General features: G+C 58.0%; 4 protein-coding genes across 7 annotated transcripts in view; 3 read left to right on the forward strand and 1 right to left on the reverse strand.

Annotated features, from left to right (window-relative positions):
- Positions 1 to 13,619, forward strand: part of P4HTM (prolyl 4-hydroxylase, transmembrane) — a 16,727-nt gene extending 3,108 nt beyond the window's left edge. The window contains exons 2-9 of the mRNA XM_006909173.2: positions 161 to 242; positions 8,349 to 8,539; positions 9,363 to 9,459; positions 10,675 to 10,837; positions 11,389 to 11,574; positions 12,282 to 12,372; positions 12,583 to 12,706; positions 13,188 to 13,619. Coding sequence (XP_006909235.1) covers positions 161 to 242; positions 8,349 to 8,539; positions 9,363 to 9,459; positions 10,675 to 10,837; positions 11,389 to 11,574; positions 12,282 to 12,372; positions 12,583 to 12,706; positions 13,188 to 13,408 — 1,155 coding nt within the window. The 3' untranslated portion in view covers positions 13,409 to 13,619. The remainder of the gene's footprint in view (positions 1 to 160; positions 243 to 8,348; positions 8,540 to 9,362; positions 9,460 to 10,674; positions 10,838 to 11,388; positions 11,575 to 12,281; positions 12,373 to 12,582; positions 12,707 to 13,187) is intronic.
- Positions 13,620 to 13,662: 43 nt separating this feature from the next.
- Positions 13,663 to 21,618, forward strand: WDR6 (WD repeat domain 6). Of its 2 annotated transcripts, XR_003045503.1 has the most exons (7): positions 13,773 to 13,992; positions 17,329 to 19,810; positions 19,885 to 19,968; positions 20,063 to 20,179; positions 20,277 to 20,395; positions 20,495 to 21,101; positions 21,231 to 21,618. XR_003045503.1 is itself a non-coding variant. In XM_006909069.3 (6 exons), exons 1-6 carry the CDS (start codon positions 13,734 to 13,736, stop codon positions 20,953 to 20,955), a joined length of 3,522 nt encoding a protein of 1,173 aa, XP_006909131.1. In that variant the 5' UTR covers positions 13,663 to 13,733; the 3' UTR covers positions 20,956 to 21,618. The 2 variants fall into 2 exon arrangements, 1 of the variants encoding a protein (XP_006909131.1); XM_006909069.3 differs by having other exon boundaries at positions 13,663 to 13,992; positions 20,495 to 21,618.
- DALRD3 (DALR anticodon binding domain containing 3) lies at positions 21,158 to 26,366 on the reverse strand. 3 transcript variants are annotated; one of them, XM_006909067.3, is made up of 12 exons: positions 23,953 to 25,649; positions 23,576 to 23,871; positions 23,221 to 23,477; positions 23,059 to 23,138; positions 22,853 to 22,981; positions 22,444 to 22,514; positions 22,291 to 22,352; positions 22,105 to 22,187; positions 21,828 to 22,010; positions 21,642 to 21,755; positions 21,475 to 21,543; positions 21,158 to 21,394 (listed from the first exon to the last, which is right to left on the reverse strand). In XM_006909067.3, exons 1-12 carry the CDS (start codon positions 24,115 to 24,117, stop codon positions 21,275 to 21,277), a joined length of 1,629 nt encoding a protein of 542 aa, XP_006909129.1. In that variant the 5' UTR covers positions 24,118 to 25,649; the 3' UTR covers positions 21,158 to 21,274. The 3 variants fall into 3 exon arrangements, 2 of the variants coding, with proteins under 2 accessions (XP_006909129.1, XP_024900640.1); XR_001516636.2 differs by having other exon boundaries at positions 21,385 to 21,394; positions 21,642 to 21,712; positions 23,953 to 26,366; XM_025044872.1 differs by lacking the exon at positions 21,828 to 22,010.
- Positions 26,367 to 26,848: 482 nt separating this feature from the next.
- The window catches only part of NDUFAF3 (NADH:ubiquinone oxidoreductase complex assembly factor 3), a 1,562-nt gene continuing 962 nt past the window's right edge, over positions 26,849 to 27,448 (forward strand). The window contains exons 1-2 of the mRNA XM_006909070.3: positions 26,849 to 27,068; positions 27,150 to 27,342. Of these exons, the coding sequence (XP_006909132.1) occupies positions 26,992 to 27,068; positions 27,150 to 27,342 (270 nt within the window). The 5' untranslated portion in view covers positions 26,849 to 26,991. The remainder of the gene's footprint in view (positions 27,069 to 27,149; positions 27,343 to 27,448) is intronic.

Raw genomic sequence — 27,448 nt, forward strand, 5'->3', positions numbered from 1 at the left:
GCCTCGCCGCGATCCGGGCCCAGGGCGCCCAGTCCAAGCCTCCCCGCTGCTCCCTGAGTCCCTGGCGCGCATCCCCCTCTCGCCCCGGCTGGGGAGCCTCTTCCCGCCTCCGACGGCGCGGCCTGGCGCCTGAGCTGCTCACTGTGCCCCTTTCCCTTAGGTGGGACACGAGCGGAAGGTCCAGCTGGTCGCCGACAGGGATCACTTCATCCGAACTCTCAGCCTCAAGCCGCTGCTCTTCGGTAAGTCCGCTGGGCGCTCGGGAAAGGGCCTGGGGCTGCTGCGCGGTGGCCGCCTTGAGGCACATTTTGACCACGTGACTTTTGTTTTGAAAATGGCTGCTTCCAAGTCCCTTTTTTTTCCATCCTGAGGTTTCTCAAAGTGATCCGCCCCACCTCCATAATAGATTGCGGGGTGACCTTTCCACATTCCCCTCTCTGACCCCTATTCTCTGCAGCTGATCCTTCCACCGCAGGGCTGGGCAACGTGACCCTGAAGCTAGTGTCTCAACATTTCACAGAAACTGTCTTTGGATACTCCTTGTCACCATTAATTCTGTCACATTCTAGAAGGGGGGAAGGGTGAGAGAGACTGATAACTGCTCCTAGCTGATCTCAGGCCTCCGAGGAGGAGTCACACTCCCAGAGTGGGCCCTGTGGGTTGATGAAAAACAGGCTGTCCGACTGTGGATAAACCGGTGCCCCCAAAACCGGCCCCACGGGGGCACCAGTCGTTGTGACCAGCACTCAGATTCTTCTCAGGATGGAGTTCTGTGTTCAGCCACGGGAGGCAAAGCCTTCCCTCCCAGGTGTCCTCATGTGGAACCAGCATCATAGCTCACATTTTCTGAGCTCTTGTTACATGCTAGGCTTCATGTGATCATTTCCTTTAATTCTTGCAACCCGTCTATGAGGTGGGTGTAGACCCCCCGCCCTCAGGCTAGTGGGTGAGAAATTGAGGCACAGAGAGCTGCAGTCACTTGGCCAGGCTCATACAGCTAGTTCAGAGGTGAAGCTAGGATGAGAACCCAAGTAGCCTGCCTCTCAGGCCTGCGCTCTAAAGCCAGCATGCTAGCCATGAAGACTCTGAAGTCCTTCAAAGACCACCAGTGTCAACAAGTTGGCGGCTCCCAAACACATGATCTTTTGCAGGATAGGTTTGCCCATCCCAGCCCTGGATACCCAGCCTCAGTGACACACTTATCTGCAGACCCAGGCCATTCTTGGCTGCTGGAGGATGGAGTGCATAGGGGGATTTAAGGAAGGGGCTGGGGACCACAGAACATCTGAGCACATATCATTAGACCTGGAGCGGAAGGGCCTGGTCAGGGACAATACCTAGAGCCGTGAGAATGGTTTCACGTGCATGCTGTCTGAGGGGAACTAGGTTATGATGTCAGTCCTGTTGCAGGAAGGACCCTATAAGGTGGGTGGTGGCGGTTACTATTGCATAATGTCGAAGTCTGTGCCAAGCACTATTTTAGGTACTGGGAACACAGCAATGAACAAAACAGGAAAAAAACCCAAACACCTGAAGTTGACATTCAAATGAGGAGACAGACCATAAATAAACTAATAAATGAATATACATTGTGTGTCAGATGGTGATAAGTGATCACAGACAGGTAAGACAGAATTTCAAGTGAGGTTGAAACTCTTAATAGGGTTGCCAGGGTGGGGCTCCCTGAGACAGGCATTTGAGCAAAGACCTATAGGAACTGTGGGCCCAAGCCAGGTGGCTGTCGGGAAAAGGTGATCCAGTCCAGGGGTACAGAACTCATACTATCACCTCTACGCTGCCGTGACCAGACTCATCTGAAGGAGTTGTGCTTTCTCTCCTCAGCCTTCTTGAGACCTGTATATACTTATTTCAGATTTATGTTAGATTAAGTGAGTTAACCCTAACCCCTTAACATGCTGCTTGTTGCATCAAAGTCCTACAAAGCAGAGAATGCGAAACCCAGACCCAAAGTCACCAAAAGTAAATTGAAGGAAGCAGAAGAGATCTGGCAAAGGTAAACCGGCTCTGGTTCAACCATCAGATAGATGGGTCTCTATTTCTGCAAATTACCAAGGGCACAATTGGGAGAACTGGGCAGCTGCAGCGAGAACTTTCTGGTTGGAGTCCTCATTTCCTCCAGACTCTTACATTACCTTTGAGTCTGTTAGTGGTAGATGTCCCAGGTTTTACCCAGAAAGCCCTGAACCTTGCTACTTGGTGAAATGAGATGAGACTAATGAAGCCAAGATCAGTGATTCTAAGATGTCCAGTTGTAGGAGAGGGAAAGCCAGGGAGGTGGTGTTGGATGAACCCCCAGGGGCAAGCCTCACCCCAAGGAGGGGCAGTGTCTGTCCTCTGTCACCGTAAAGGAGCAGGCGGGGCCCAAGGAGAGTGGGCCTGCTGTGGGCTCTGCCACCTCTGTCCTCCTGCTCTTGGCTCCAAACCTGTGACCTGCCAGCCTCAGGGGCCCAAGATGCCAGGGCTCAAGGGCTAGGTGTTCAGGATGTAAGCTGGGACAAGGGGCCTGGGTTCTACCCAGGGTGCCTCCATGTCCATGGAGGAGAACCCCACCACTTCCCAGGGAGGATCCCATGCAACCTCCAGTCTCTCCCTTGGCAAAATAGGTCCTGTTCCCACCCTTGTAACTAGAGACATTTGACAAGTGGGACCTGGGCTACAAAAGGTCCCAACCTGAGTTCCTGGGAAATACCTGCTCGACTGGTAGGCACTTCCCAAGGATTCGGAGCACCGGAGGTCAGCTGAGGGCTTAGTCCTGTTCAGTTCAGAAGGGAGAGACTGCAGTTCCGAGTCACTGTCGTCTCTCTGGGAACATCTCTTTCTTTCACTTGGCTTGCTTCTTCCTCCACCCCACCCCACCCCACCCCGCTCTCATTCTGTATTTAAATAGCGGATGAGACCTCATCACTTCTTATTCGGTACCCCCAGTCCCCCTCACCTCTCAGACCGCATCTCCTGCCACTCCCTCACTCACTCCCTGCTCAAACACCAAGTTCATTGCTGCCTCGGGGCCTTTGTATGTGCTGTCTCCGCCACCAGAAGGCTCAGACCTAGCTCTGCCAACAGAGGGGGCCCTCAGCTCCACCAGGCCTCTGCTCAGACATCCCCTCCTCTGAGACCTCTCTTGACCTCAAACTGGTCTTAAGTGATTCACAGGTTCTCGGTTGGATCAGCCTGGTTGGTTTTCTCTTAGCACCTAGTATCATTGGAAACTGTCTCCTGTATTTATTGGTGTCATTTGTGCCTCTGACCCTAAAGGGAGCTGCATGTATGGGAGGCCTGATTTGTTCTGGCCATGGGTCCAGCAGCCAGAGTCCTGTCTACTGTTGATAATAGTGGTTAGCTGGCAGGGTTTCCTGAGCACCCACCAGTCCAGCACCTGCCTGCGTGCTCAGAGCGGCCTCTACCACCACCCTGGACAACTGCCTCCTGATGCACCCTCTTCAAGAGCAGTAAGGGGCACTTCCAGTGGGTCAGCGAGAGTTTTAATCCATTTTTTCTTAACAACTTAAAGTAAATGAGTGATTGACACCAGTACACAAAACAATTTTATTTTAAAATCATGAGTGCTTTATCATAAGATTTCCAAATTTATTCATTTTCAGCTTAAGAAAACGATTAAGCAGCCACTTAAGACCACTTTGCTCTCACCAAATACTGGAGGCCCAGAAGTAGGGAAGGAATTTTAGTGTGCATATGAGCTGAGGTCTGTAAGCAGTTTCAAGCAGTTTTCTGCATGGACCCCTCCCCCTGTTCCACAGGCCTGCTGCTTGGCAGAACTCAACTCAGTAAAGGTCAGGCAGGTACAGCTGAGTCTCTCTGGGGCTTGACAGGCGGCATCAGGCCCAGGGCAAGCACAGCCCAAGGCTTGTGCCTGCCCTGAGGCTCAGCTTGGGGTGCTGGGGCTTGTGGGCAGCAGCAGGGCATTGGGCAGGCTGTCATCACAGACCTAGGAAGCACAAAAAGGTGGCCTTGCCTGCCCAGTGCACATGGCTGCCAGGGAGCTGGCCTGCCTTTTGTCTGGGCAGAGCACTATCGGCTCAGAAAGGACCCCTAGCCGTGACCATGGAAGGAGGCTTCTGCCCAGCCATTCGTGGGTGAGCCTCGGAGCTTCTCTGGACTCTGATCAGCAGATATCAATGAGGGTAGCAGAAAGATGGTTTTATGTGTGTCCAGGGGAGCACAGGGTTTGTGTGGCCACCACAGAGGCTGTGGCTTCGAAGTCCCAGGCTCTCCTTTCTTGGGTTAACTCCTATTCTGGGCACTGGTGATGGTGCCACCTGCTCATGGCCAGCTGCAGATTTCGGTGGCCCCGGCTCCAAGTATAGGCCATGGTTACCAGCAGCTGGTGGCCCTGCACCTCCCCACTCAGCAAGTAGGTCCCAGCATGCCTTCCTCACAGGAAGCTGTGCACACATGTAGCATCTTGCTGCAGCCAGCATCGCAGGATGGGTGCCCGCTCCACAGGGGCAGTGGGCCTGCCTTCAGCGCCTCTAGCTGTGAGCCCAGGTCGAAGTCTGAGGGGCCGGAGGATGACGGGTTGGGCAGGGAGAGCCTCACCTTCACTGCCGAATGGGATCAGAGGGGCGGGATGATGAGCGGGACCTCAGGGAGTATCCCCTCCCCCATCCCTTCCACCTGGTGAACTGTCTAGTCTAATGCTGTGCCCTAGGAATCCGGGTCCTGGAGAAGGGCTGTCCTCCCGGATCCCACCCTCCTTAGCAGATGTTTGTTTTGTTGTTTTAGCGATGTCTCATGCTCATTAAAGGAATTTAGTTTTTAGCTCTAACCGGGCATAGCATTTGGGTATCCCCCTTTCATTTGTCTTAGCGCCAAGCCAGGAGCTGGAATGAAGGCACTTGTAAGGTGTGTCAAGGCCAGTTGAACGCTAGGGGCTCACCAAAGTCGCTGGCGCAAAGTGTGTCCAGGACCTCCGTGGAGGACCCGGCTTCCTGCAACTCGCAGTCCCTGCAGCTGGCTCGGGGCACTGCGGGGAGAGATGGAGGGAGGCTCCCATTAGGCCGCAGGTGGGGGAGGTGGGCCATTAGCCCCGGGCCCCTCCCGCTTTCCCTTTTCCGAGACAGATGGCTGTTGTGGGTGAACCCTTTTCTTTCCCACTAGAGAGATCCATTTACCTGATTTCCGCAGGGAGTGATTAGAAAGGGTGGAGCCCTGCCTTTGCCGCCGAGGGAGGGTAAAACCAGCCTAGAAGCTGTGTGTGCACAGACTCACGTGGGCGTCCCGGGCAGGAGCCGTTGGAGATGGCCGCCACGCAGAGGTCCTGGCCGGAGGGGAAGCGTCCACAGCGCAGGATGGCTGGCCAAGGGTAGCCGTAGCAGGTCATGATGGGCGCACAGCTGGCCTGCACGACCTCGCACAGCCTACGGCACGGGGAGATGACCCTGCGGGGAAGGCGGCGGCTGGTCGCCCAAGACCAGGGTTCCTGGACTCCACGCTGTACCTTCTAGGTAATCGAGCGCTGAGGCATGGCCAGTAATTCCGCGGTTGCTGGGCAACGACGCCTGGTCACTTAGCAACAGACCTGCACCCCGGCTTTCTGCTTGCTGGAACCTCAGCCCTACATCCCCACTCCCAGCGCTTCTGTCTCCCATCCCCCACCCGTCCTCGGGTAGTCCAGGCTGCTTTCCCCTTTCCAGCGCCCCTCCCCCTCCAGCTCCGAGCCTGGGAGGTGAGTGTGGGAGGGGCCCTGCACTCGGCCTTCGCTCCCATCTTGGAGAGAGAGAGCAGGGCCCACCCTCTTGACCTGAAAGACCTGCAGACCGTGCAGCTTCTGGCCAGGGCTGGGGTTGGCAAAGAGTGCAGAGGCCCCATCCTTGGGTTCTGAAAGAGCCCAGTCTTGCTGCTCTGGCATGGTCACCCTGAGGCTTTGGCACGGGCCCTCGGTCAGCAAAGAACCTGAGGGAACTGTTCACGGGATAGGTTAGGCTGGGGAAGAGGGGTTGGTTGGCCTCGCGATCTCTGGAAGAAAAGGCCACCCGTGAGCCGGGGCTCCGTGTCTTGCTGGGACCCCCTGGGCAGACAGAGTTTGCACATTTCATTGGAGATGGGGCTCCTAGCCCTCTGGCTAAAGCAGCCTGCCCACTTGCCTACCTTGACATTCAGGAGCCCTTGATGATTTGTGGTTCCAGACCAAAGGTGTTCACCATAGGTGATCCCCTGCCTGTGTCTCCTCGTCCCATGGGCACCTGCTCCCCTCTGCCAGGAACACCCTGACAAATCCTTCATCTTCCTCTTCACCCCTGCCATCTCCCAGCACAAAGGGGCACCCAGCAATGGTTAGCGAAGAGCTGCTAGTACAGGCCCTGGCTGAAAAGAGCCCTCCCCTGCCCCTCTCACCTGAAGCCCCTGCCCCCCTCACCTGAAGCCCCTGCCCTACCTGTCGAGGCACACCAGGGCAAAGAGGGAGCAGAGGAAAAGGCGGGCATCCAGGTGGCGCTCCCCGGCCAGCAGGGGCAGCCAGCGGACTGACTGCTGGATGATGGCCTCAGCCGCTGTTGTGGTCCAGCAAGTTAGGCAGTCGCATCTCTGTGTAGCCAGTGTCGTGACACTGCCATGGCTGGGGAAATGGGTATGCACCACATGGGTCCCCAGGGAGCCCCTGCCCCGCCAACACAATACCAGCAGTGCCACCAGCAGCCACAGCCCTCGAGCCATCACCTGCTTTCTCTGCCTTGACCTTATTGGGTTGAGGTTGACGGCTTTATAGGGCTGTACCCACATCCCAGGAGCTAATGTGTGCCCAGCTCCTAGGTGCTCAGACCCACCTGTTTAGGCCCCAGGGAGCTGGCCTGGGCCATTTGCATTTGATTAGCACAGGGCAGGGAACTGTAGAGGTTGGTGGCATCTCCTTTGGGCCTGTGGATTATTGGCACCAAATAAACTGAAGAAAATGTGCTTTCTTTTCTTTTTCTTGTTTATCATTTAAGCTGTCAGGAGTTAAGTCTGTTCATTAGCAATTTGCTCTAAGTCATTGTCCAGCAGCGCTGCCCCCCAGTGGACGGCTCATACCCTTTCTGGGTTTGCTGGGTTGGAGTGGGCGGGAGGTCATATAGGCCAGGAGTGGGGGCCTTTGTCCTGTGTTCATGTCATCACATCTGGGTCACCTACCCATGGGAGCTGAATCTGGTCGTGAGTATGGATTCTGGAGTACCACAGCCACTCCCGCTTTCCCTTTTCTGAGACAGATGGCTGTTGTGGGTGAACCCTTTTCTGAGACAGATGGCTGTTGTGGGTGAACCCCTTCAAGGGGGGCCTTGAGCCAGTTGCTGTTGTTTCTGTGCTTGGGGTTCCTCGTGGATAGGAAGGACAAATGAATGGGGCCTGGTTTCTAGGATGAGTATACAGATTAAGGACTTGATGTCATGCTTAGGACAAGACACAGAGTCTGTGCTACCTAAGTGTAATCTGTTGCGATACTCTAACCGCTCCGGTCCTGGCTGAGTGGCCGTTGCCCTCCCTCTTGGGCATGACTGGAACCTCATGCTGGGAGTATAACCCAGAAAAGTGGCAGTCCACTCTGCAGTCTGAGGGGTCCTGGTGGCGGCGTGGCCCTTCCTCCAGCCAGTTCCTTTTGTGGGCTTCTTGTCCCCATGTTTAAGGAAGTCCTCTCTCCCAGGAAAAAGGGAAACGGGGCTCAGACTCCTGTTCCGGAAGTGACCGGGGCCACTGAGATGGGGGTCCCCAGGTGTGAGGCCCACGTTCCAGCTCCACCAAGCTGCTGTGGGGCTGGTGCAGGGGATCTGGCCACTGGGGCCAAGCCTGGGCCTGCCTGGCCTTTACTCAGGGGCTCGGAGGCACGGAGCAGGCATCCAGTGTATACTTGTTCCCAAAGCAAAGGATGCCTGGGGCATTTTCTCAGAGCATCTGCCAAAAACCTAAGTGACTCCCACTGACCCCCCTGTTCTGGGCAACTTGGCATCTATCCCTCCACTTTTTAAATATATACCAAGTAAGAAGTAGAGGTCAACCATCTGCTCTTCAAGTTCACTCTTTGGCCTTCGGTCCCACTTCGAAGTGGGTTAGCGCATGCCCAGCTCAGTTCCGGCTTGCCTCCCAGGGCTCCCCTGGAAAATATGTGCTCTCAGCATCAAAGAGAGAGTCCCCCACATCCCCAGCACTGGCCAAATTTGCAGGATAACTTGACCTTGGGGTCAGTGTCCAGCGCTGATGTAAAGGGGTGTGTGAAGTCCTCCTGACCTGGTGACTACCACAGTACGGGGAGCACCTCAAGGACCCCGTGGAGAGGAAGGTACTGGGTGCATTTGTGCCCTGGCTCAATCTTTGGACTTGCCCACCTCCTCTTCTGGCAGAAATCCCTGGCTTCCTAAGTGGTGAGGAGTGTCGGCTCATCATCCACCTGGCACAGATGAAGGGGTTACAGCGCAGCCAGATCCTGCCCACGGAAGAGTACGAAGAGGCAATGGGCACGATGCAGGTCAGCCAGCTGGACCTCTTCCGGCTGCTGGACCAGAACCGCGATGGTCGCCTGCAGCTCCGTGAGGTCAAGATCCTAGGGCCCGGAGCAGGCACAAGGGAGGGGCGTAGGGTGAAGAGTGCCCACAGTTGTCTTTCTAGTGGCCAGATCACTTGTCCTGCTCAGCCCTGGCTCCAAGAGTTAGATGCCACCTCATATCAGCTTGGGCATGCCCAGGCTCAGGGTCCACCTTTCTTCCCCAAATAGTTCCTTGCTGCCCTGTGAACACCAGAGAATAGCGGGAGAATCCACCTGGGGGTGATGACATTTATTACTACAGTTCCCAGGTGTTGTGCCACCTGGGTCTGGATTCCTGGTGGCCATGGCTGGGAGCCCCACGGAATTCAAGGTGGAGTTGGCAGCTGAGGTGGCTAGGAGTCTGCATATCCCTCCGCACGCCCCTCACACCCGGGCTTCTGGGAGAGATCTTGGTGGGGTGTGGGTTCCCTTGCCTATACACAGTGCCCCCCTGAGCCTGGCCTAGTGCTCATGCCCTGGCCAAGCCTCCCCCTGGTGCCTCTTTGCTCTTCACACCTAGGCCTTGGTCTCCCCGACCTCACCTTGGGTGTCCGAGTAGGACACGGGCTTGTCCTTCATTGTCTCCTCCGACCAGCGGACAGCGCTCCCAGCAGGTGGAGAGTGGGCATGACTAGCTTCCTGGCCTTCTCCCCTAGTGCCACTGGACCTAACGACCCCCACTTCGGCTCAGGGACCTTAGGCCTGTCCTAGTCCTTGCCCATGCCCAGTCACCTGAAACTTTAGCCCTACAGCAAGGACTGGGGGGCTGTCTGTGCTCTGGTGGCTCTCCATCACCGGGGCCACCCCACTGAGGGACCATCTTGTGCTTTAGGTCCTGGCCCAGACTCGCCTAGGAAATGGACGGTGGATGACACCAGAGAAAATTCAGGAGATGTACTCTGCAATCAAAGCTGACCCTGATGGTGATGGTGAGCTCCTACCTCTCCGCAGTTCTGGCCCTGGGAGCCTCCTGTCCCTCTATGCCCAGCCTCTACAGTAGCCAGGGGCAAGGAGGTGAGGGGCCCACCTTGTCCTCACCCCTGGGAAGCAGGCAGGAGCCAGACCCTCCCATTCCCCTCCGAGACTCTCTTACCCTCGTTAGGCAGAGTCTGGGGTGCGGCAGGTAGGGTTGCTGGCTGGCAGAGGGCAGAGTGGGTAGAGCGAGAGCAAAGGGACAGTGAGGCCAGCTTGAGCTTGGCCGTTCATCCCGCTCCACCTGCCTCTCTCCAGCCAGGCATAGGGTCCGCTGAAGCACACAGCATCTTTCGTCTGACCAAGGTCTCCTTTGCTTTCCTCGTGCCCACCTGGAGTCATTCTAACTGCTGGGGGGTGGGAGCGGGCTGGGGAGCTGTCATGCAAGTACCCTGCTTTGACAATAACCTCTAGGAGGTTTCTGAGGTGTAGTCATCACCCTCAAGCCCAAGTTCTCGACCAAGTGAGGAAGATACAACAGTCACATAGGACTTGGAAGAATGGTCACGTGGCTGGTGAACCCAGAGTGGAGAATCTAGCCGGGACCTGTGGCTAGAGTGGCATCATGCTGTTACTGCCTCTATGTACAGAACTGGTGACAGGGCTCATAGCCCTTGAGTGTCCCCTACCCTCAGAGAAATCTGGGCCAAAGGGTGGAATATGTCTCAGCACTGGGTACCTTCCACTTGGGATGGGACCTGAGGTCATGAAGAATTTTGGGGCCCAGCCCTCGCTTACAGCCTGTAGTGTGGAAGGCCCCAGACAAAACCTGGCACTAAATGCTCTCTTTCTTCACCTTCTGCAGGACCGAGGGTGGTCACTATGCTCTATAGAGCCAGGCTGGAGAGCCAGGGGAAATCTGTGGCCTCGGGTCCTGGCCATATAGCTCAAACTTCCTCTGGAGAGCCTGCTCTGGCCAGTCTAATAGGGGTCGGGCTTTTTTTTGTTGGGGGCCAAATCAGGGCATAAACTGAGGGAAATGAACTTCTCTGGGTCTTCCTGTAGGGCCTGATGTGACAGAAGCCAGGTTCATCTGACCCAAGAGTCCAGGTTGGGTGACAGATGCACATGGCCCCCCAGAGCCTGAGGCCAGGGTGGGTAGGAAGGTGCAGCCTGCCACCGTGGCCTCCCCACATGGGCTTGTGGGCCCTGACGGCGGGTGCCCTGTGCAGGAGTACTGAGCCTGCAGGAGTTCTCCAACATGGACCTTCGGGACTTCCACAAGTACATGAGGAGACACAAGGCAGAGTCCAGTGAGCTGGTGCGGAACAGCCACCACACGTGGCTCTACCAGGGGGAAGGTGCCCACCATGTCATGCGCGCCATCCGCCAGAGGTGAGCACCTGACGGCGTCCTCCCTGGTGCAGGCGCAGAGGACAGTGCAGGGTCCCCTCAGGAGCCCTTGGCTGGGGTAGAGAAGACAGAATTGATTAGCCAACTCAGGATTAGCTTCCACTTGTTGGACCAGGTTTGGGACCCATCGAAAGACAGGCAATTAACAAAGGCAAATTAGCCGTGTGGGCAAACAATATTCCTTTGGGACTAGAGATAGAGCAAATGTTTGTTTTCTGCTAATTACAGAAATGACTTCTTATCTCAATCCACAGGTCCCCCTGCTTCTGAGCAGTCAAGGGTTGTAGACAACCTTCCTGGTGGAGGGTCCCCTCCCCAATTTAGTGGAATTCTCATCTTTCTCACCTCGCGGGCTTCCCCTGCATCAGGGAGAAAGTGTGCATCATGATTAACTTCTTCCTGCTCCTATAGGAACAGTCTGGGGTGGCTTATGGAGCTTGCAGGGGAGGTGGGCAGGGGCAGAGCTTGTGGCCAGCTCCTTCAGGGTGCCTCCTTGCGCGGGGCTGCCCAGCCAAATGCCTGCTGCCCACCAGGGTGCTGCGCCTCACTCGCCTGTCACCTGAGATCGTGGAGCTCAGCGAGCCCCTGCAGGTTGTGCGGTACGGAGAGGGAGGCCACTACCATGCCCATGTGGACAGCGGGCCTGTGTACCCGGAGACCATCTGCTCCCATACCAAACTGGTAGCCAACGAGTCTGTACCCTTTGAGACCTCCTGCCGGCAAGTACCTCCCACCTGAGGGCTGACTTTAATTCCCACACCAGGCACCCGCATGACACCAGCACAGCCTTGCCCTGTGGGCATGCCCCCTGGCATGGGGCCAGGAGAGCAGTGGGCCATCTGGAACAAGGATGCTCTAACCTCTGCCCCCCAGGTTGTTTAGGTTGTTTACCAGGTGTCAGGAATCTTGTCTCAGTGGTCAGACTGAGGTACCCACAAACACTGAAACTTGCCCCCAGAGTTCTGAGGCAGAGGCCAAGGCTGGAACCCCAGTTTTTTCTGTCTCCTCCCCAGATGCTGATCCTTCCTCCACTGCTAGAGGCCTCAGCTTCTTCCTTCGAAGCTGTGTCTTCCCCTGCCAAGGCTGGGAGGCAGGCTTCCCCTTTTCACATGCCTGCTCTGGCTCAGTCCCTTCTAGTCACAGTCAGCCCTTCTGCATGGCCTTGCTGCTTCGGCTAGTCCACTTTTCCCAGCTGGCCCTTGGTAGTGCACCTGTGAGCTTGGCCACAGAAAATATTGTCATACACAGAGACTAGATTTGTGGGAAGAACAGACTAAGGACATCTTGGGACTGACATGCCCTCTTGTCACTGATCCCAGCCTGTCCCTCTGGCCCTTGGGAACCTGGGCAGCTTATCCTGCCCACAGGTAAGCCCTTGGGAGCATCCACAGCTGGGGACATGCTTAACGGCCCCCCTGCCTTACAGCTACATGACAGTGCTGTTTTATTTGAACAACGTCACCGGTGGGGGAGAGACTGTCTTCCCTGTAGCAGACAACAGAACCTACGACGAAATGGTAAGAGCCAACGGGGCTGTTACTTAGTGGGATGGCAGAGCCTTGGGCAAATGTGGTACATTCATTCCTGCCTGGGTCTGGGATGAGGGCCCAAGTGGTCCCCTGGGCACATCTGACTGATTTCCCTCTGGCTACCTTTGGCTACTTGACCTTGGCTCCTGGCCAAACAGTGGGGACACCATGAAAACCCCACCACCCTGCTGCCCACAGAGTCTGATTCAGGATGACGTTGACCTCCGTGACACTCGCAGGCACTGTGATAAGGGAAACCTGCGTGTCAAGCCCCGGCAGGGCACAGCAGTCTTCTGGTACAACTACCTGCCTGATGGGCAAGGTGAGGGCCTGTGGCCAAGCCAGGGGTGCCCTGAGGGAAGCCTTCCTTTACTCAGACTAAACTGCCATCCTAGTGGACTGTTTCTGCCCCTAGTGCCTCCCAAAAACCATCCTCGGTGGCTTTGGTGGCCTGTATCTTTGCAGCCTCCTGAGTTATCTGGACCCCTGTGATTCCCTGATGCCCCTGCCTTCCAGCTCACTGGGCCTGGGGACTCATGTCCCTCACCAGCCAAGGCTGGGGAGGGCTCTGGACAGGCCTGGCAACAAGAAAGCTGGTTTCAGAGGGCCAGTGGTGTTGACAAGGCATTAGTTGGTGAGAAATGCCCAGCCCCCAATGAGGCCTTGAGGCCAGATGTTTGCCACCAAAGGTGTGCACAGTGGAGCCCACCCTTGCTGAGTCCTTGGGCTCTGAGGCCAAGCTCAGAATAGCCCAACCTAGTCCCTCCCGTCCTCTCCCTGCTCACACCACCCTCCTCTCCTAGGCTGGGTGGGCGACGTGGACGACTACTCGCTGCACGGGGGCTGTCTGGTCACGCGTGGCACTAAGTGGATCGCCAACAACTGGATCAACGTGGATCCCAGCCGAGCGCGGCAGGCGCTGTTCCAGCAGGAGATGGCACGCCTGGCCCGCGAAGGTGGCGCCGACTCGCAGCCAGAGTGGGCCCTGGACCGCGCCTATCGCGACGCGCGCGTAGAGCTCTGAGGAAAGTGCCGGCCCTGGCCCCCAGCCGCAGGTCGCGCACCGCCCAAGGTCGGGGGCCTTGCCGTCCTCCTGTCCATCTGCAGGCCAAAGGCCTGGCCGACGTCTTGCCTCATCCCCGCCTCCAGCCGCGATTAGGGCACAGCTCCTATACCCATGTTATTTATTGCGTACAGACCATGCTGCCCCGATGAATAAAAGCACACTCCTTTGAGCTGATTGGCAAAGGATCTCCGGCGGGCAGGAGGCAGGGCGGGTAGGCGGAGGCTCGGCCAGTCACGTGAGGGGCAGGGTTGAGGGCGGCCCCGCCAATCGTGAGCCGGATCGCATGGGGCGAAGGGTCGTCATTGGACACCGGCAGCGGGTCGCCGGGGCTCGGCTACCTGTTGCTAAGGGCGCTGTAGATCAGCGCTGCGCGCCGGGGAGGCTCGTCTCGCGAGAGTTCATCTTTCTTGGCGGTGGCAGCTGCAGCAGCTGGGGGGCCGACATGGACGCTCACGAGGACTACGTTTGGCCGCGGGCAACCTCCGAGCTCATACTCCTCCCGGTCACGGGTTTGGAGTGCGTGGGGGAGCGGCTGCTGGCGGGTGAGGTTCGGTTTGAGGCGCGCGCTGGCAGGGAGGAGGCCGCGCGCTCGCGTGGGCGGGGCCACGGAACAAAGGGATGCCCGGGGGAGGACGGGCGGCGGAGCCCTGGAGGTGGCGGGAATGAGGCCCGGCCGGAGGGGCCCGGGAAACAAAAAAGCCAGTGTGGCTTCCGAGGCCCTCCCTAAACTGCAGCTGATGTGGAAAGGGCGGGTAGGGCCGCGGAAGGTGCAGGGAGACGCAGCCCCTTTGGAGGGAGGAGGAAGAGGTGTGTGGCCCCTTGGATGAGGTAGTCGGGGGTTTGGCCTCTTCGAAAGAGATGGGGCGGAGAGGTCGGAGATGAGGATACCCCCAAGGTGGGCGGGTCCAGGGGGTTTGCCCTCGGAGGAGAGCGGGGCCCGGGAAGGCGGGGGTGTGGCCTCGGCGGTCCGGCGAGACTCTTCCCCGCAAGAGTGGAATGAAGATTCTCTGCCAAGGATGGAGTCACGGGAAACGAGATGAGATCTGGGCAGGCGAAGGCTGAGACCCTCCTGAGATGATTGGAAAAATCGATGTCCGTGCCCATCGGAGGAGGGACGGGTTGGGAAGCACAGGCCAGCAAAGACCTGGTACTTGAGAGGACAGAGCCCTGAGGAGCAGTGAGGCCTGACTGGAAGCCACTAGTGACTGATGCTGCTGCTACAGAGTTTTATAAGGGTCTCAAAGCAGTGTACTGGCTCTCAAGCCTTGAGTGAGCGGCTACCAATCCCAAGAGGGGTGGATGTGTAAGGGGTGGGGTGGGGAGGAGTGGCCCAGTTTTGATCAGGTGTGGGGGCTCTGGGAGCCCAGGGTCCCTACCATGAGCTAAAACTCCTGAGGCTCCTGGAGGAGGGGATAGCTAGGCAGAAATCCAAAGAACCACAAGAGTGAACTAGGGGAAGAGAAGTGAGTTCCTGGCAGAGGGTAAGCAGGCCGAGCCCTTGAGGCTGAATTTGTCACTTTGGGAGAAAAGGGAATTCTCTGCTGCTGGAGCAGGGTCCGGACAGTTGTAGGTCTAGATCTGACTTTATCCCCAAAGGTGGTGGGGAGGCCCCGCTGAAGAGTTTAAGCGGGGGAATGATTTAGGAAATGCAGGTTAGAAAGCTCTTCAGGTGAATTCACCTGCTCCTGTGACTTCCAGTCTGGTCAATTTGGACTTCATACATGTGGCATCTTGTACCTTTTTATTGCCATAATTCAAGGCCATGCAGCCATGTCTCCCTGACTCTCAGTAACATTCTCTCTAGCTCGTCCTTGAGCCCTTCGTTTCTGATTCCAGCCACACTACCCAAAGCTCTTGGTCACCTCAGGGCCATCAAACTTGCTATTTTCTCTGACAAGAAAAATTCAACCCCCCTCCATCCTGCCTGCTTTCCTCTGGCCAACCACTGCTCATCCTTGATTCCTCAGTCTAAATTTTATGTCCTTGAGGTGGGCTCCCTGACACTCACCCAGTCCGGTTAGATTAGACCAGGGTCGACATTTTAGATCAGATCATTTGTTGTGTGAGGGGCTGTCTGCGCATTGTAGGACATTTAGCAGCATTCCTGGCATCCACTTCTAGATGTAACACAGCTCACAGTTGTGACAACCAAAAGTGTCTCCAGACATGGTCAAATGTCTCCTGGAGGGAAAATCTCTCTCCTGCCCCCCATTGAGAACCACTGGAGTAGACTTTCATTTTATATCAAGCAGCCTGTATAGTTCTTTCCTGAAACCTATCGCAATTATGACATGTCTTGTGTGATATTGTTTTGTGTCTGCCTAATCCATAGAGCAGGGTCTGTGCTTGTTTTATTCACTACTCTAGCGTACAGTTCATTGGTTCTTAATTGATATTCAATAAATGTTTGTCGAATGTCGAAAGATTGAGGTTGCAGACTAGGAATGGCATGAGTGACTGATGTTCTGGACCAGAGTCACTGTGGTGGGCATTTGCAAACTCTTTAGAAAAGGAAATTGACAGAACTTGGAGACAGAGAAGAAGTGTGAAGTTAAGAGGAGTAAGCTGTGTGGACTTTCTGATTTGGGGCTGAGGGATGGGCGGAGAGTGGTAATGGTCCTTGGAACGAGGAGCATCAAAAGCACTGAGGGGAAGCTAGTCGAGTGGGAGGTGCCTGCGGGGCAGCCAGGAGGCGGCGGAGGGCCGTGGGGGGCACTGCTTCTAGTTCTCCTCATCCATACGGAACATGTTCACATCTCCTGAGATACGGGGAAGAAGCTCCTGGAAGTCAGGAGGGGCTTCTGCTGCGGTCCCAAGGTGGGAAGATTGTCTTACTGGGACTGCCTCTCCCTCGGGGAGGGAGGATCAGTTAGAATTCCTGTATAGGTAGATGAGGTTAAGGATTTGGGGACTGGAGCTGAGAAGGTTCCTGTCTGATATAGTTCTTTCCTGAAACCTATCGCAATTATGACATGTCTTGTGTGATATTGTTTTGTGTCTGCCTAATCCATAGAGCAGGGTCTGTGCTTGTTTTATTCACTACTCTAGCATACAGTTCATTGTCTGGTTCTTAATTGATATCCAATAAATGTTTGTCGAATGTCGAAAGATTGAGGTTGCAGACTAGGAATGGCATGAGTGACTGATGTTCTGGACCAGAGTCACTGTGGTGGGCATTTGCAAACTCTTTAGAAAAGGAAATTGACAGAACTTGGAGACAGAGAAGAAGTGTGAAGTTAAGAGGAGTAAGCTGTGTGGACTTTCTGATTTGGGGCTGAGGGATGGGCGGAGAGTGGTAATGGTCCTTGGAACGAGGAGCATCAAAAGCACTGAGGGGAAGCTAGTCGAGTGGGAGGTGCCTGCGGGGCAGCCAGGAGGCGGCGGAGGGCCGTGGGGGGCACTGCTTCTAGTTCTCCTCATCCATACGGAACATGTTCACATCTCCTGAGATACGGGGAAGAAGCTCCTGGAAGTCAGGAGGGGCTTCTGCTGCGGTCCCAAGGTGGGAAGATTGTCTTACTGGGACTACCTCTCCCTCGGGGAGGGAGGATCAGTTAGAATTCCTGTATAGGTAGATGAGGTTAAGGATTTGGGGACTGGAGCTGAGAAGGTTCCTGTCTGAAGTTAGGTGGGAGGAGGAGGCTGTGACTTTGAGGAACTCGTGGTTGAGCCGAACGTCAGGAGTGACTGAGGGGGTCAGGACATCAGCACTAAAAGGCCACCTGAGGCTGAGACCGAAGCCGTTGGGTGTTCAGGCTTCCAGTGTTCTGACAAGTTCATAGGCCACATGTGGGGAACTTTCCCTGCTCCCCGCCTCGTCTTCACGGCTCCTCAGAGGTAGGGGAGCGGTTCTGATGCAGCTCTTTGCCTCTGTCTAGGTGAGGGGCCGGATGTCCTGGTGTACACCTTGGATCTCGGTGGCCATCTACGGATGATGAAGCGAGTGCAGAACCTACTTGGCCACTATCTTATTCATGGGTTCCGGGTGCGACCAGAACCCAACGGAAACCTTGACTCGGAGGCCATGGTGGCTGTGTTTGGGAGCAAAGGACTCCGAGTTGTGAAAATTAGCTGGGGACAGGGCCGCTTCCGAGAGCTCTGGCGCTCTGGCCTGTGGAACATGTCTGACTGGATCTGGGATGCACGTTGGCTTGAAGGCAACATGGCCTTGGCTCTGGGACACAACTCAGTGGTGCTCTACGACCCTGTGATAGGGTGCCTCCTGCAGGAGGTGCCCTGCACAGACAGGTGCACCCTCTCCTCAGCCTGTCTGATTGGAGACACCTGGAAGGAGCTGACCATAGTGGCGGGTGCTGTTTCTAACCAGCTCCTAGTCTGGTACCCAGCAACTGCTTTAATAGATAGTAAGCCTGTAGCCCCCGACCGACGGGTCAGTGGGCATGTGGGCGTCATTTTCAGCATGTCATATCTGGAAAGCAAGGGCTTGTTGGCCACAGCTTCAGAGGATCGAAGTGTTCGCATCTGGAAGGTGGGTGACCTACGGGTGCCCGGGGGTCGGGTGCAGAATATTGGGCACTGCTTTGGACACAGCTCCCGTGTGTGGCAGGTCAAGCTGCTAGAGAATTACCTTATCAGTGCAGGAGAGGACTGTGTCTGCTTGGTATGGAGCCACGAAGGTGAGATCCTCCAGGCATTTCGAGGCCACCAGGGCCGTGGGATCCGGGCTATAGCGGCCCATGAGAGGCAGGCCTGGGTGATCACCGGGGGCGATGATTCAGGCATCCGGCTGTGGCACCTGGTAGGGCGTGGGTACCCAGGTTCAGGGGTCTCAGCCCTCTGCTTCAAATCTCGTAGCAGGCCAGGTGCCCTCAAGGTTGTGACGCTGGCTGGCTCATGGCGAGTATTGGCAGTGACCGATACAGGGGCCCTGTACCTCTATGACCTCGAAGTCAAGTGCTGGGAGCAATTGCTGGAGGACAAGCGCTTCCAGTCCTACTGCCTCCTGGAGGCAGCCCCTGGTCCCGAGGGCTTTGGACTGTGCGCCATGGCCAATGGGGAGGGTCGTGTCAAAGTTGTCCCCATCAATACTCCAACTGCAGCCGTGGACCTGACCCTGTTCCGTGGGAAGGTGCACAGCGTGAGCTGGGCCCTGCGTGGCTACGAGGAGCTCCTGTTGCTGGTGTCGGGCCCTGGCGGCGTGGTGGCTTGCCTGGAGATCTCAGCGGCGCCCTCTGGCAAGGCTATTTTTGTCAAGGAACGTTGCCGGTACCTGCTGCCTCCAAGCAAGCAGAGATGGCACACGTGCAGTGCCTTCCTCCCCCCGGGTGACTTCCTGGTGTGTGGAGACCGCCGGGGCTCTGTGTTGCTGTTCCCGTCTAGACCAGCTCTACTCAAGGACCTTGGGGTTGGAGGCAAGGCTGGGGCTGGCACCGGAGCACCTGAAGCGGGTAGTGGCAGTGATGGGGGTGAGAACACCATAGCTGAGTGGGGCCCTGTGTCCACCCTCCCTTCTCTGCATGGGAAGCAGGGTGTGACTTCAGTCACCTGCCATGGTGGCTATGTGTACACCACAGGGCGCGATGGTGCCTACTACCAGCTCTTCGTGCGATGCGGCCAGCTCCAGCCAGTCCTAAGGCAGAAGTCCTGTCGAGGCATGAACTGGGTGGCTGGGCTCCGCATGGTGCCTGATGGTAACATGGTCATTCTGGGTTTCCATGCCAATGAGTTTGTGGTGTGGAGCCCCCGGTCACATGAAAAGCTTCACATCGTCAACTGTGGTGGAGGGCATCGCTCCTGGGCCTTCTCTGATACTGAGGCGGCTATGGCCTTTGCCTACCTCAAGGATGGGGATGTCATGCTGTACCGGGCTTTGGGTGGCTGCACTCGGCCACATGTTATTCTCCGGGAGAGCCTGCATGGCCGTGAGATCACGTGTGTAAAGCGTGTGGGCTCCATCATCCTGGGGCCTGAGTTTGAGGTGCCTAGCTTCATGCAGCCTGACCACCTGGAGCCTGGCAGCGAGGGGCCCAACCTGATCGACATCGTGATCACGTGCAGCGAGGACACCACCATCTGCGTCCTGGCGCTCCCCACAGCTACGGGCTCAGCACGTGCACTCACAGCTGTTTGTAACCATATCTCCTCGGTGCGTGCAGTGGCTGTGTGGGGCACTGGCACCCCAGGTGGCCCTCAGGATCCTCGGCCAGGCCTGACTGCCCACGTGGTGTCCGCGGGGGGTCGGGCTGAGATGCACTGCTTCAGCATTATGGTCACCCTGGACCCCAGCACCCCAAGCCGCCTCGCCTGCCACGTTATGCACCTTTCATCCCACCGGCTGGATGAGTACTGGGACCGGCAGCGCAATCGACACCGGATGGTCAAGGTGGACCCAGAGACCAGGTGATATGCGCTGCCTGGAGAAGCCTGGGAGGGGGTCAGACAGGGTTCCGCTGACAGCTGCGTGTTCTCTGCAGGTACATGTCCCTGGCTGTGTGTGAGCTCGACCAGCCTGGCCTTGGCCCTCTTGTGGCTGCAGCCTGCAGTGACGGGGCAGTGAGGTAAGAGACTAGGTAGGGCCCAGGGATTCCAGGGGACAAAGGATGTAGGGCTGTCCAGAGTGGGTTCTGAGCTGGGCCACCCTCCGCCCCCCAGGCTCTTTCTTTTGCAGGATTCTGGACGGCGGCTGCAGCTGCTGGCTGAAACCTTCCACCACAAGCGGTGTGTCCTCAAGGTCCACTCCTTTATACATGAGGCACCCGACCAGCGGCGGTGAGAGGGGCTGCGTGGTGGTCCTTCACGGGTCGGTGGGGGCTCCCGTTGCTTTCTGTCTCCCTGACTGATCCAGCTGCCCTTTCCTGGCTCCCAGGAGACTGTTTCTGTGCAGTGCAGCCACCGATGGCAGCTTGGCCTTCTGGGATCTCACCACCGTGCTAGACCATGGCTCCACTGTCCTGGAGCCTCCAGCAGACCCTGGGCTCCCCTACCGTGAGTAGCTAGTGTGTGGCTATGGCTGACCCTCCCGGCCTTCCACTTTGCTTTCATCCATGTGGCATCTAGATCCTCACAACCATCTTTTTTCTCTAGGGCTGGGCACCCCCTGCCTCACCCTCCAGGCTCATAGCTGTGGTGTCAACAGCCTGCACACCTTGCCCACACATGAGGGCCATCTCGTAGCCAGTGGCAGTGAGGATGGCTCCCTCCACGTCTTTGTGCTTGCGGTGGAAGTGCCAGAGCTGGAAGAGGCTGTGGGGGGTGCTGAGCTGGTACCGCAGCTGCATGTGCTGGAGGAATACTCTGTCCCCTGTGCACATGCTGCCCATGTGACAGGCCTCCATATCCTGAGCCCAAGCCTCATGGTCTCAGCCTCCATTGACCAGCGGCTGACCTTCTGGCGTCTAGGGCATGGCGAGCCCACCTTCATGAACAGTACTGTGTACCACGTGCCAGACGTGGCTGACATGGACTGCTGGCCTGTGAGTCCCGAGTTTGGCCACCGCTGTGCTCTTGGGGGCCAGGGACTTGAGGTTTACAACTGGTATGACTGAGGTGTCCCGCGGTGGCCGGCATGCTGGGCACGGGGCCTGCTCACAGACAGAGTGGAGCAGGAGTGACTGTCCGTGCCCATGCCCGGCCTGCCTTGAGGGAAGGAGGCGGCCGCCGCGGGTTCCTGACTTTGGAGCAGGAACTGGAGGTGAGCAGAGTGCCGACCGGGCAGGCGGGACCACGCCCCATGCCCCACAACAGAACAAAGCTTTTAACAATTTATTTGGCTCTAGATCTCCAACAAAATGTTGGGTTTTTTTGTTTTGTTTTTTCCCAGTTGCTGACTTTGTGGACATTCCCAGCACTGGAATCTCTGTGGCCTTAGATGTGGCTCAGTGGAGGGAGACCCAGCATGGCTAGGCCAGTGTGGAGCACTTCACACACAGCCCGTAGAAGCTGCAGGCGGGCAAACATTTGACCAAACAGGTGTGGTCGAGGCTCCTGGAGGAGAGAAGGGGCCTGCTGGGCTCATCCTTTGCTTCTCCTGCCCCTCCCACACCCCCCGTTTACTGTGCGCTTACCCCTAGGATGTGTACGCGGTTGTAGTATGAGCTGAAGTCCATGCTGAGCTGTACCAGGAGCTTGCACACCTAGAGACAGAGACTGAGTCACTGGCCTGTCTCTTTGCTCTCGTACCCTAACCAGAATAAAGAGAGTGCAGTGTCCGTCCTGGTCCCCTCTGCCTTACCGTCTCTGTGCGTGCAGTGACGTGGAGCCCTGGGGCTCTGTGGTCCAGGGCTGCTGTCTGGCTCAGCAGGTCTGGGAAGGGGAGGACACTATTGAAGAGCAGCAGCCACTCACCCTGTGGGTAGAAGGCTTTTGAGAGGGCAAGCCCTTGCCTCCTGCAGGTACCAGTTACAGGAGGGGCACTCACCTCATCATGGAGCAGTGAGAAATCCAGACTGCTCACAGGTGGAAAAGTAGGGTATAGACCTTGCTCCATGCTGTGCTTGTAACCCTCAAAGAGTGTGGCGAGACGGGCACAATTATACATGACAAAAATGCCACTCTTGGTGCCCTTTGTGGAAATGCTGCTGTCAGCAAGGGTCAGGAGGAGCTGAGGAATAGGGGCACAGCTGCAGTGAGTGAGGGAGGACAGCCACCACACACCTTGTCCCCCAGTCCTGGTCCTGTGGGGCACCCAGGCTCACCTGACTCTGTGGGGCTGTGCTTAGCATCTCAAACTTGATGGTGGCCACGGAGAGAACCCTGAAGGTCTCTGTCCAGGCTGGGTCTGAGGGAGTACAGGTCAGTAAGTCTATGCCGGTGAGGAACAAGGTAGGGGTGCAAATGACCTGCCCCCGCCCTACAGCATAGCCAGGGTCTCCCAGGCGCACCTTGTGCCAGGTCTCTGCTGTGCTTCAGTGCTGAGGCATTGCACACCTGGGCGTGCCGGTACCTGCATTTTGAAAAAAGTGAGAAGAGGGCTGGGGGGCAGAGTCCCCACCTCAACTACCCCGGTTTGGTGGCCGCCTTCTGGCCTCACTTACTTGTAGTATTCGGGGGCAGTCAGGGTGCCAGGCACACCAGCTACTTTCACTGGGCCACAGACCAGGTGCTTCTGTCAGGAAGACAGGGGCTCAGCCAGCAGACAACACCCTCCCGCAATAAAACCCACAACGAACTGAAATCTGGTGTCTGGACTCCCTCCCCTCCCTTTTACCACCAGGCTTAGTGCTACCCTGTCAAGCCCCTCAGGGCACAGTCCAGCTATTCTTCAGTGTTCCCCAGGATGCGCCTCCAGATCCCACCTCCCAGGACTCTGCACCAGCTGCACCTGCCCACTCACTGAGCCTAACGTCTCCCTAAAGCCAAGAGTCCCCTTTTGGACCAGTCAGCCAGCAGGCCCCTTGACACGTTTTCAAGGACCCTCTGACTTGGGGGAGCTCCATCACTAACTTGGCTGAGAGGAGCCTGGTCATCCAACTTCCGCCAAAGCAGGTCCAACTTCTGTTGCTGAAACTCTTCCTCACAGCTCACCACGTGCACTACGACGCAGCCGTCTGCATCAGGGGCTCCGCCCGCAGCCTATAAGGAGAACAGTCACCGGGGATACAGGCACCTGGTGTGCTAGAGGCCCGCAGGGGTGGGAGTCAGTCACTAACCAGGTCTAGGGAGCCGACCTCAGGCCAGTGCAGCACAGCCGCTTGCAGCTCTGCCAGCACGGAGAGCAAGTCCTCAGTCACTGCAGAGGGAACAGAGGCGCTGGGGCTACCTGAGACTGAAGGGGTCCCTGCCTTTTGGCCCTGCTAGGCTCCAGGTCCTACCCAGACAGTTTTCCAGGTTGGGGTCATAGCCAGCTGTGCGTCCCCTTTCTTCCACCAGCTCCTTCAGGTACACGTTGCCCAGGACGCCAGGGGGCAGGGCTTCCCTGTCACCCGCAGGGTTAAGCTCCGCCAGTGTGCGGCTCCTCAGGGCTTCCGTCGCGGCTCGCTCCGAGGCAACGGGCCAGTCCACCCGCAGCTGCTGCAGGAAGGTCGACATGTGCCGGTCCCGCACGGCAGGCACCAGCCGCACACTTACCCTGCGAAGCCAGGGCGGCCGCTTCAGCCTGAGCACGGGGCTTGGGCTCACCCCTACTTCCCACCCGCGCCTTCTCTCTTGCCCCGGGACCCCGCTCACCCGTGGGCGTGCAGAGCTCGCGCCAAGTGATCGGCCACGAGCACGGCGCGCAGCTGGCTCAGACGGAGTGCGGAAGGAGCGGCGCGCAGCGCTGGGCAGTGCAGGAGGACGCGCGAGCCCGGCGCAGCGGGCGCGGCGGGCGCGGCATAGTCCGCCACCGCGCCGAGCACGCGCTCAAAGACAGCGGACCGCTGCAGCTGGAGCTCCAGGCCCGCGGATGTCCGCGCGCAGCGCAAAACCGGGGCCACGCCTGGACCCTGCAGGCCGGCCACCGCATGGAACACACACTCGGGCACCTGCAGGAGGACAGGCGGGTGAGCGGGCCGCGGCGCTCCAAGCTACTCACGGCCGCAGATCCCGGCCCTGCCCACGCCCACCTCTCCGTCCCGGAAGCGCGCCTGTAGCGCGCGCTGCGGCGCCAAGAAGTCTCGGGCACGTAGGTGGCGGGCGCGCGTCTCCTTGAACCAAACAGGGCCGCCAGGTCCCAGGGCCGCGTTGAGGGCACCCAAAGTCTCCTCGATCCCAAGGCGCCCCGTCGCCATGGTGACCGGAAGGAGCGAGTGGACCCGGAAGTAAAATGTCGGGAGGCCGAACTTCCGGGAAGGCCCAGTGGCGGGGGCGGGAATCCGGTCCCTGAGTGGGCAGGTGCACCAGAGGGAACCGTGGCGGCAGCTTTTGACCGATGGCCGTAGCGTGGCCCACCTGCCACGTTTGGTCCCAGGTCCGAAATTTCGGGGTCCTTCCGGGCGTAGGGTTCTTTTGCTGTCACCCGTGTTACCAACCAGGGCAAGGATCCTCGCGACCTGGTGGGGGCTCCTGCTCTCATCGAAATCTTACATTTCTGTATTTGGGATAACGTTTAATTTCCTCCATCATATACATGAACACAGCGTTAAAAGTTCCTTACGAATTGTCTCTGGAATAGGGCAGCTAACATTAACGCCACCTTCACGACCTAAAGAAAAATCTCATTTAAAAAATTTGTGTTCTGCGGTTTCAGGTTATTTGCAAGCATTTCCTTTTTTGAAATATGGGTCGTCTTTATTCCCAATAAACGCCCTCCCGATAGAATTGGAGGTTTTCTTCGCTTGATTTTTGATAAATTAGTACCGTTGTGATGGTTTTCAGAATTTCCAGCTTTGAAAGCTTTCTTTTAACCTGCGTGGTGTACTTTAACAGGGATCCTCCCGCTTCCTGGTTTAGGCAACCAGCCATTGTGAGCCAACTAAACCACGTGACCATGAGAAGAGCCAGCTAAAGGACAGTTCAACTGGAGCATCCTACTCCTCTTCCAAAGAGAAAGCTCTTCCCAGTGCCACGACGGCTCCCAAATGTTTTCACTTCAACATAACTTAAATCCCCTATTCCGTGGCGCAGCACGGAGCTCTGGGAAAACCGTGCTCTCTGCCCTGGAGCAGTGAGAGCGCTCAGAGCTCAGAAAGGAGGGGACCCAGGGAAAGCTTGGCAAGGCCCCTCTTTGGACAGGGCTTCAAGGCCCTCCTGGGAGGCGCCGAAAGAGCACTGGGCGGACACGACATTCCCGATGGCTTCTTGGGTGCCCACTCAACGGGAGTGATCGTGTCATTCCAAAGCGCTTTCCATGCCGCAGGCGCGCTCCACGGGGGCAGTTGTTTACAGGGTTGGGGCTGGAGGCCAGCTGGGGACTTCAGCTACTCTCTGAACACGAAGACGGTTGGGGTGGTTTTTTCCCCAGGAAGTGAAGGGCTATCTTTAGCGAGCTGCGGACTGGGGTGGCCCTGTGGGACTCAGCGCCATTGCAGCCCTATCCGGAGGCCTTGAGTCCGCCCTCCCTCACCAGTGCTATCTATCCCCAGGTTCGAGATGGCCACCGCCCAGGCTCTCCGACGTCCACACCCGTCACTTCCAGCCTGAGGGCGCACCTGAGAGGGACGGGGACCACACGACCCAATGATGTGTGGAGGTCAGGGGCTCGACCACCCCATCTGGACCAGGACGCTGCTCAGGCAGGAGAGCAGGGAACGAAATCCAAGCGCAGCTGGAATGCTCTGGAGACAACAGCTGCTTTTGGGATTCCGTTGCCCGCTGTCCAGCCGTGGGGCGGGGGGGTGGGTCCCTCGTCCTAGGGCCAGATTAGAACCTCCCCCATTCCCAGTCCCAGGAGGCGGACCTAGGAGTAGGCGATGAAACCGAGTCTAGTGGGAACGAGGAGCTCACCTGGGTCCCCAAACAATAGGAGAGGCGGTGGGGGCCTCCCCTGGGACCGAGTCCCGATCCGGATTAGATCCGCGGGATAGGATTAGTCCTGTTGGTCCCATGCAGCCAGAGCCAACTGGTGCGGTGACGGTGGAGGGGCGGGCTTCGGGATCAGCCAAGAGGGAAGCGTGCCCGTGAAGCCGGGGAGGAAGTAAACCCGCGCGCCAGCCTCGAGGACACCCCCGCACCCAGAGCCCTTTGTCCGGTAAAGCTGCCAGAGCCCGGAGCGTTAGGGGCCCCAATGGACCCGCACGGCAGCGACGGGACCCCCGGGAATCCATTGCGATTGTCCTTGTCTGCGCCGAGCCTCCTGTCCGCCCTGAGGCCACGGTGGGCGCGCGGAGATGCCTGAAACCCGCGCGGACGCCAGCGACTCTCTCGCGCCAGTAGGCCCTCTGATTCGGCTCTAGCAGCGGGTAGGAGATTCTCAGGACGCGAGCCGACTGAGCCAGGACAGGGCGATGCTCCAGCCGCTCTCTAGTTCAATGCGTGGTCGGGTTCGGCCCGGTCGGTCCCTTACGAGAAGCTACAATTGCCCTACCACGGCATCCCCTTCCGCTTGTTCTGGCCGCAGACTGGAGCCATTTTAAGGTGAAACCACCCGGTCACGCCCCCTCGCGCTCCCGAGAAGCCAATCCACGCGCGGCCACGCCCCGTGCGACGCGCGACGGCGACGCCAACGGTCGCGCGGGTGACGGTTAGGGTGGGGCGTGATTTGGAGGTGAGCGGGGAAAACTTGAGCCTCCTGCCCAGCCCTCGGAACCCGACGCCCCAAAGCCGGGATTAGGGGCTTGGAGGCTGGCACCACGCCTTGGCCAGGTGTGCGGGACTCGGCCAGGTGCGCGGCCGCCCCGCCCCAGGCCGCAGGAACCTTGTGTGATAGATGAGAGCCGAGGGCCAGGCCGCGGCTAGGGCCCAGGCCGCCTCTGGGGCCCAGAGGCTGGCCCCGCCAGCAGGTGTCCGGCTCCCCCAGGACTGTCTGTGGGGGCCCAGGGCGGGGCGGGCAGCAGGTGCAAGCCGACACTGGAGCCGCTCTGGGGGAGGCACCCTCCTGAGACAGATGGCACCGGCCCACTCCTGCGCTGGGCGAACTGCGCGGTGCCCTCCGCAACGCAAGGGGCGCTGTTATCACGCTGGGCTAGGCTCCGCTGCGACCCCGCTGACCCAGCGCGCTGTTCGCAATGGTCGCCGCGTTCGTCCTTCGCGGCCTCTGCCGTGCGCGACCCGCTCTCCGCTGTCCGCTGGCCGATCTGCTGTGGTGAGCCAGGCCCCAGCATCCCTGACCACCCCATCGCCCCTGGCCGGCGGTCCCCTAGACCCTAACCATACCCCTCCGCAGGGCCCCACGGCGTGGGCATCGGCTCACGCCGGCGGATGACGAGCTGTATCAGCGGACGCGCATCGCTCTGCTGCAACGCGAGTCCCCGCACGCCATGTACATCGACAGCTACAGCAGCCGCGGCTTCGTGGTCAACGGAAATCGCGTGCTTGGGCCCTGCGCGCTGCTCCCGCACTCGGTGGTGCAGTGGAACGTGAGCGCTTCCCGGCAAGGAGAAGCCGAGGGCCAGAGTCCCAGGCCTGCTCCCTAGTTCTGTCCTTGGCGAACTTGGCTTTTGCGTGGCCCCATGTGGAGGTCTG

Source organism: Pteropus alecto, unplaced genomic scaffold, assembly GCF_000325575.1.
Source record: "Pteropus alecto unplaced genomic scaffold, ASM32557v1 scaffold53, whole genome shotgun sequence".
NCBI classification, from domain to species: domain Eukaryota; kingdom Metazoa; phylum Chordata; class Mammalia; order Chiroptera; family Pteropodidae; genus Pteropus; species Pteropus alecto.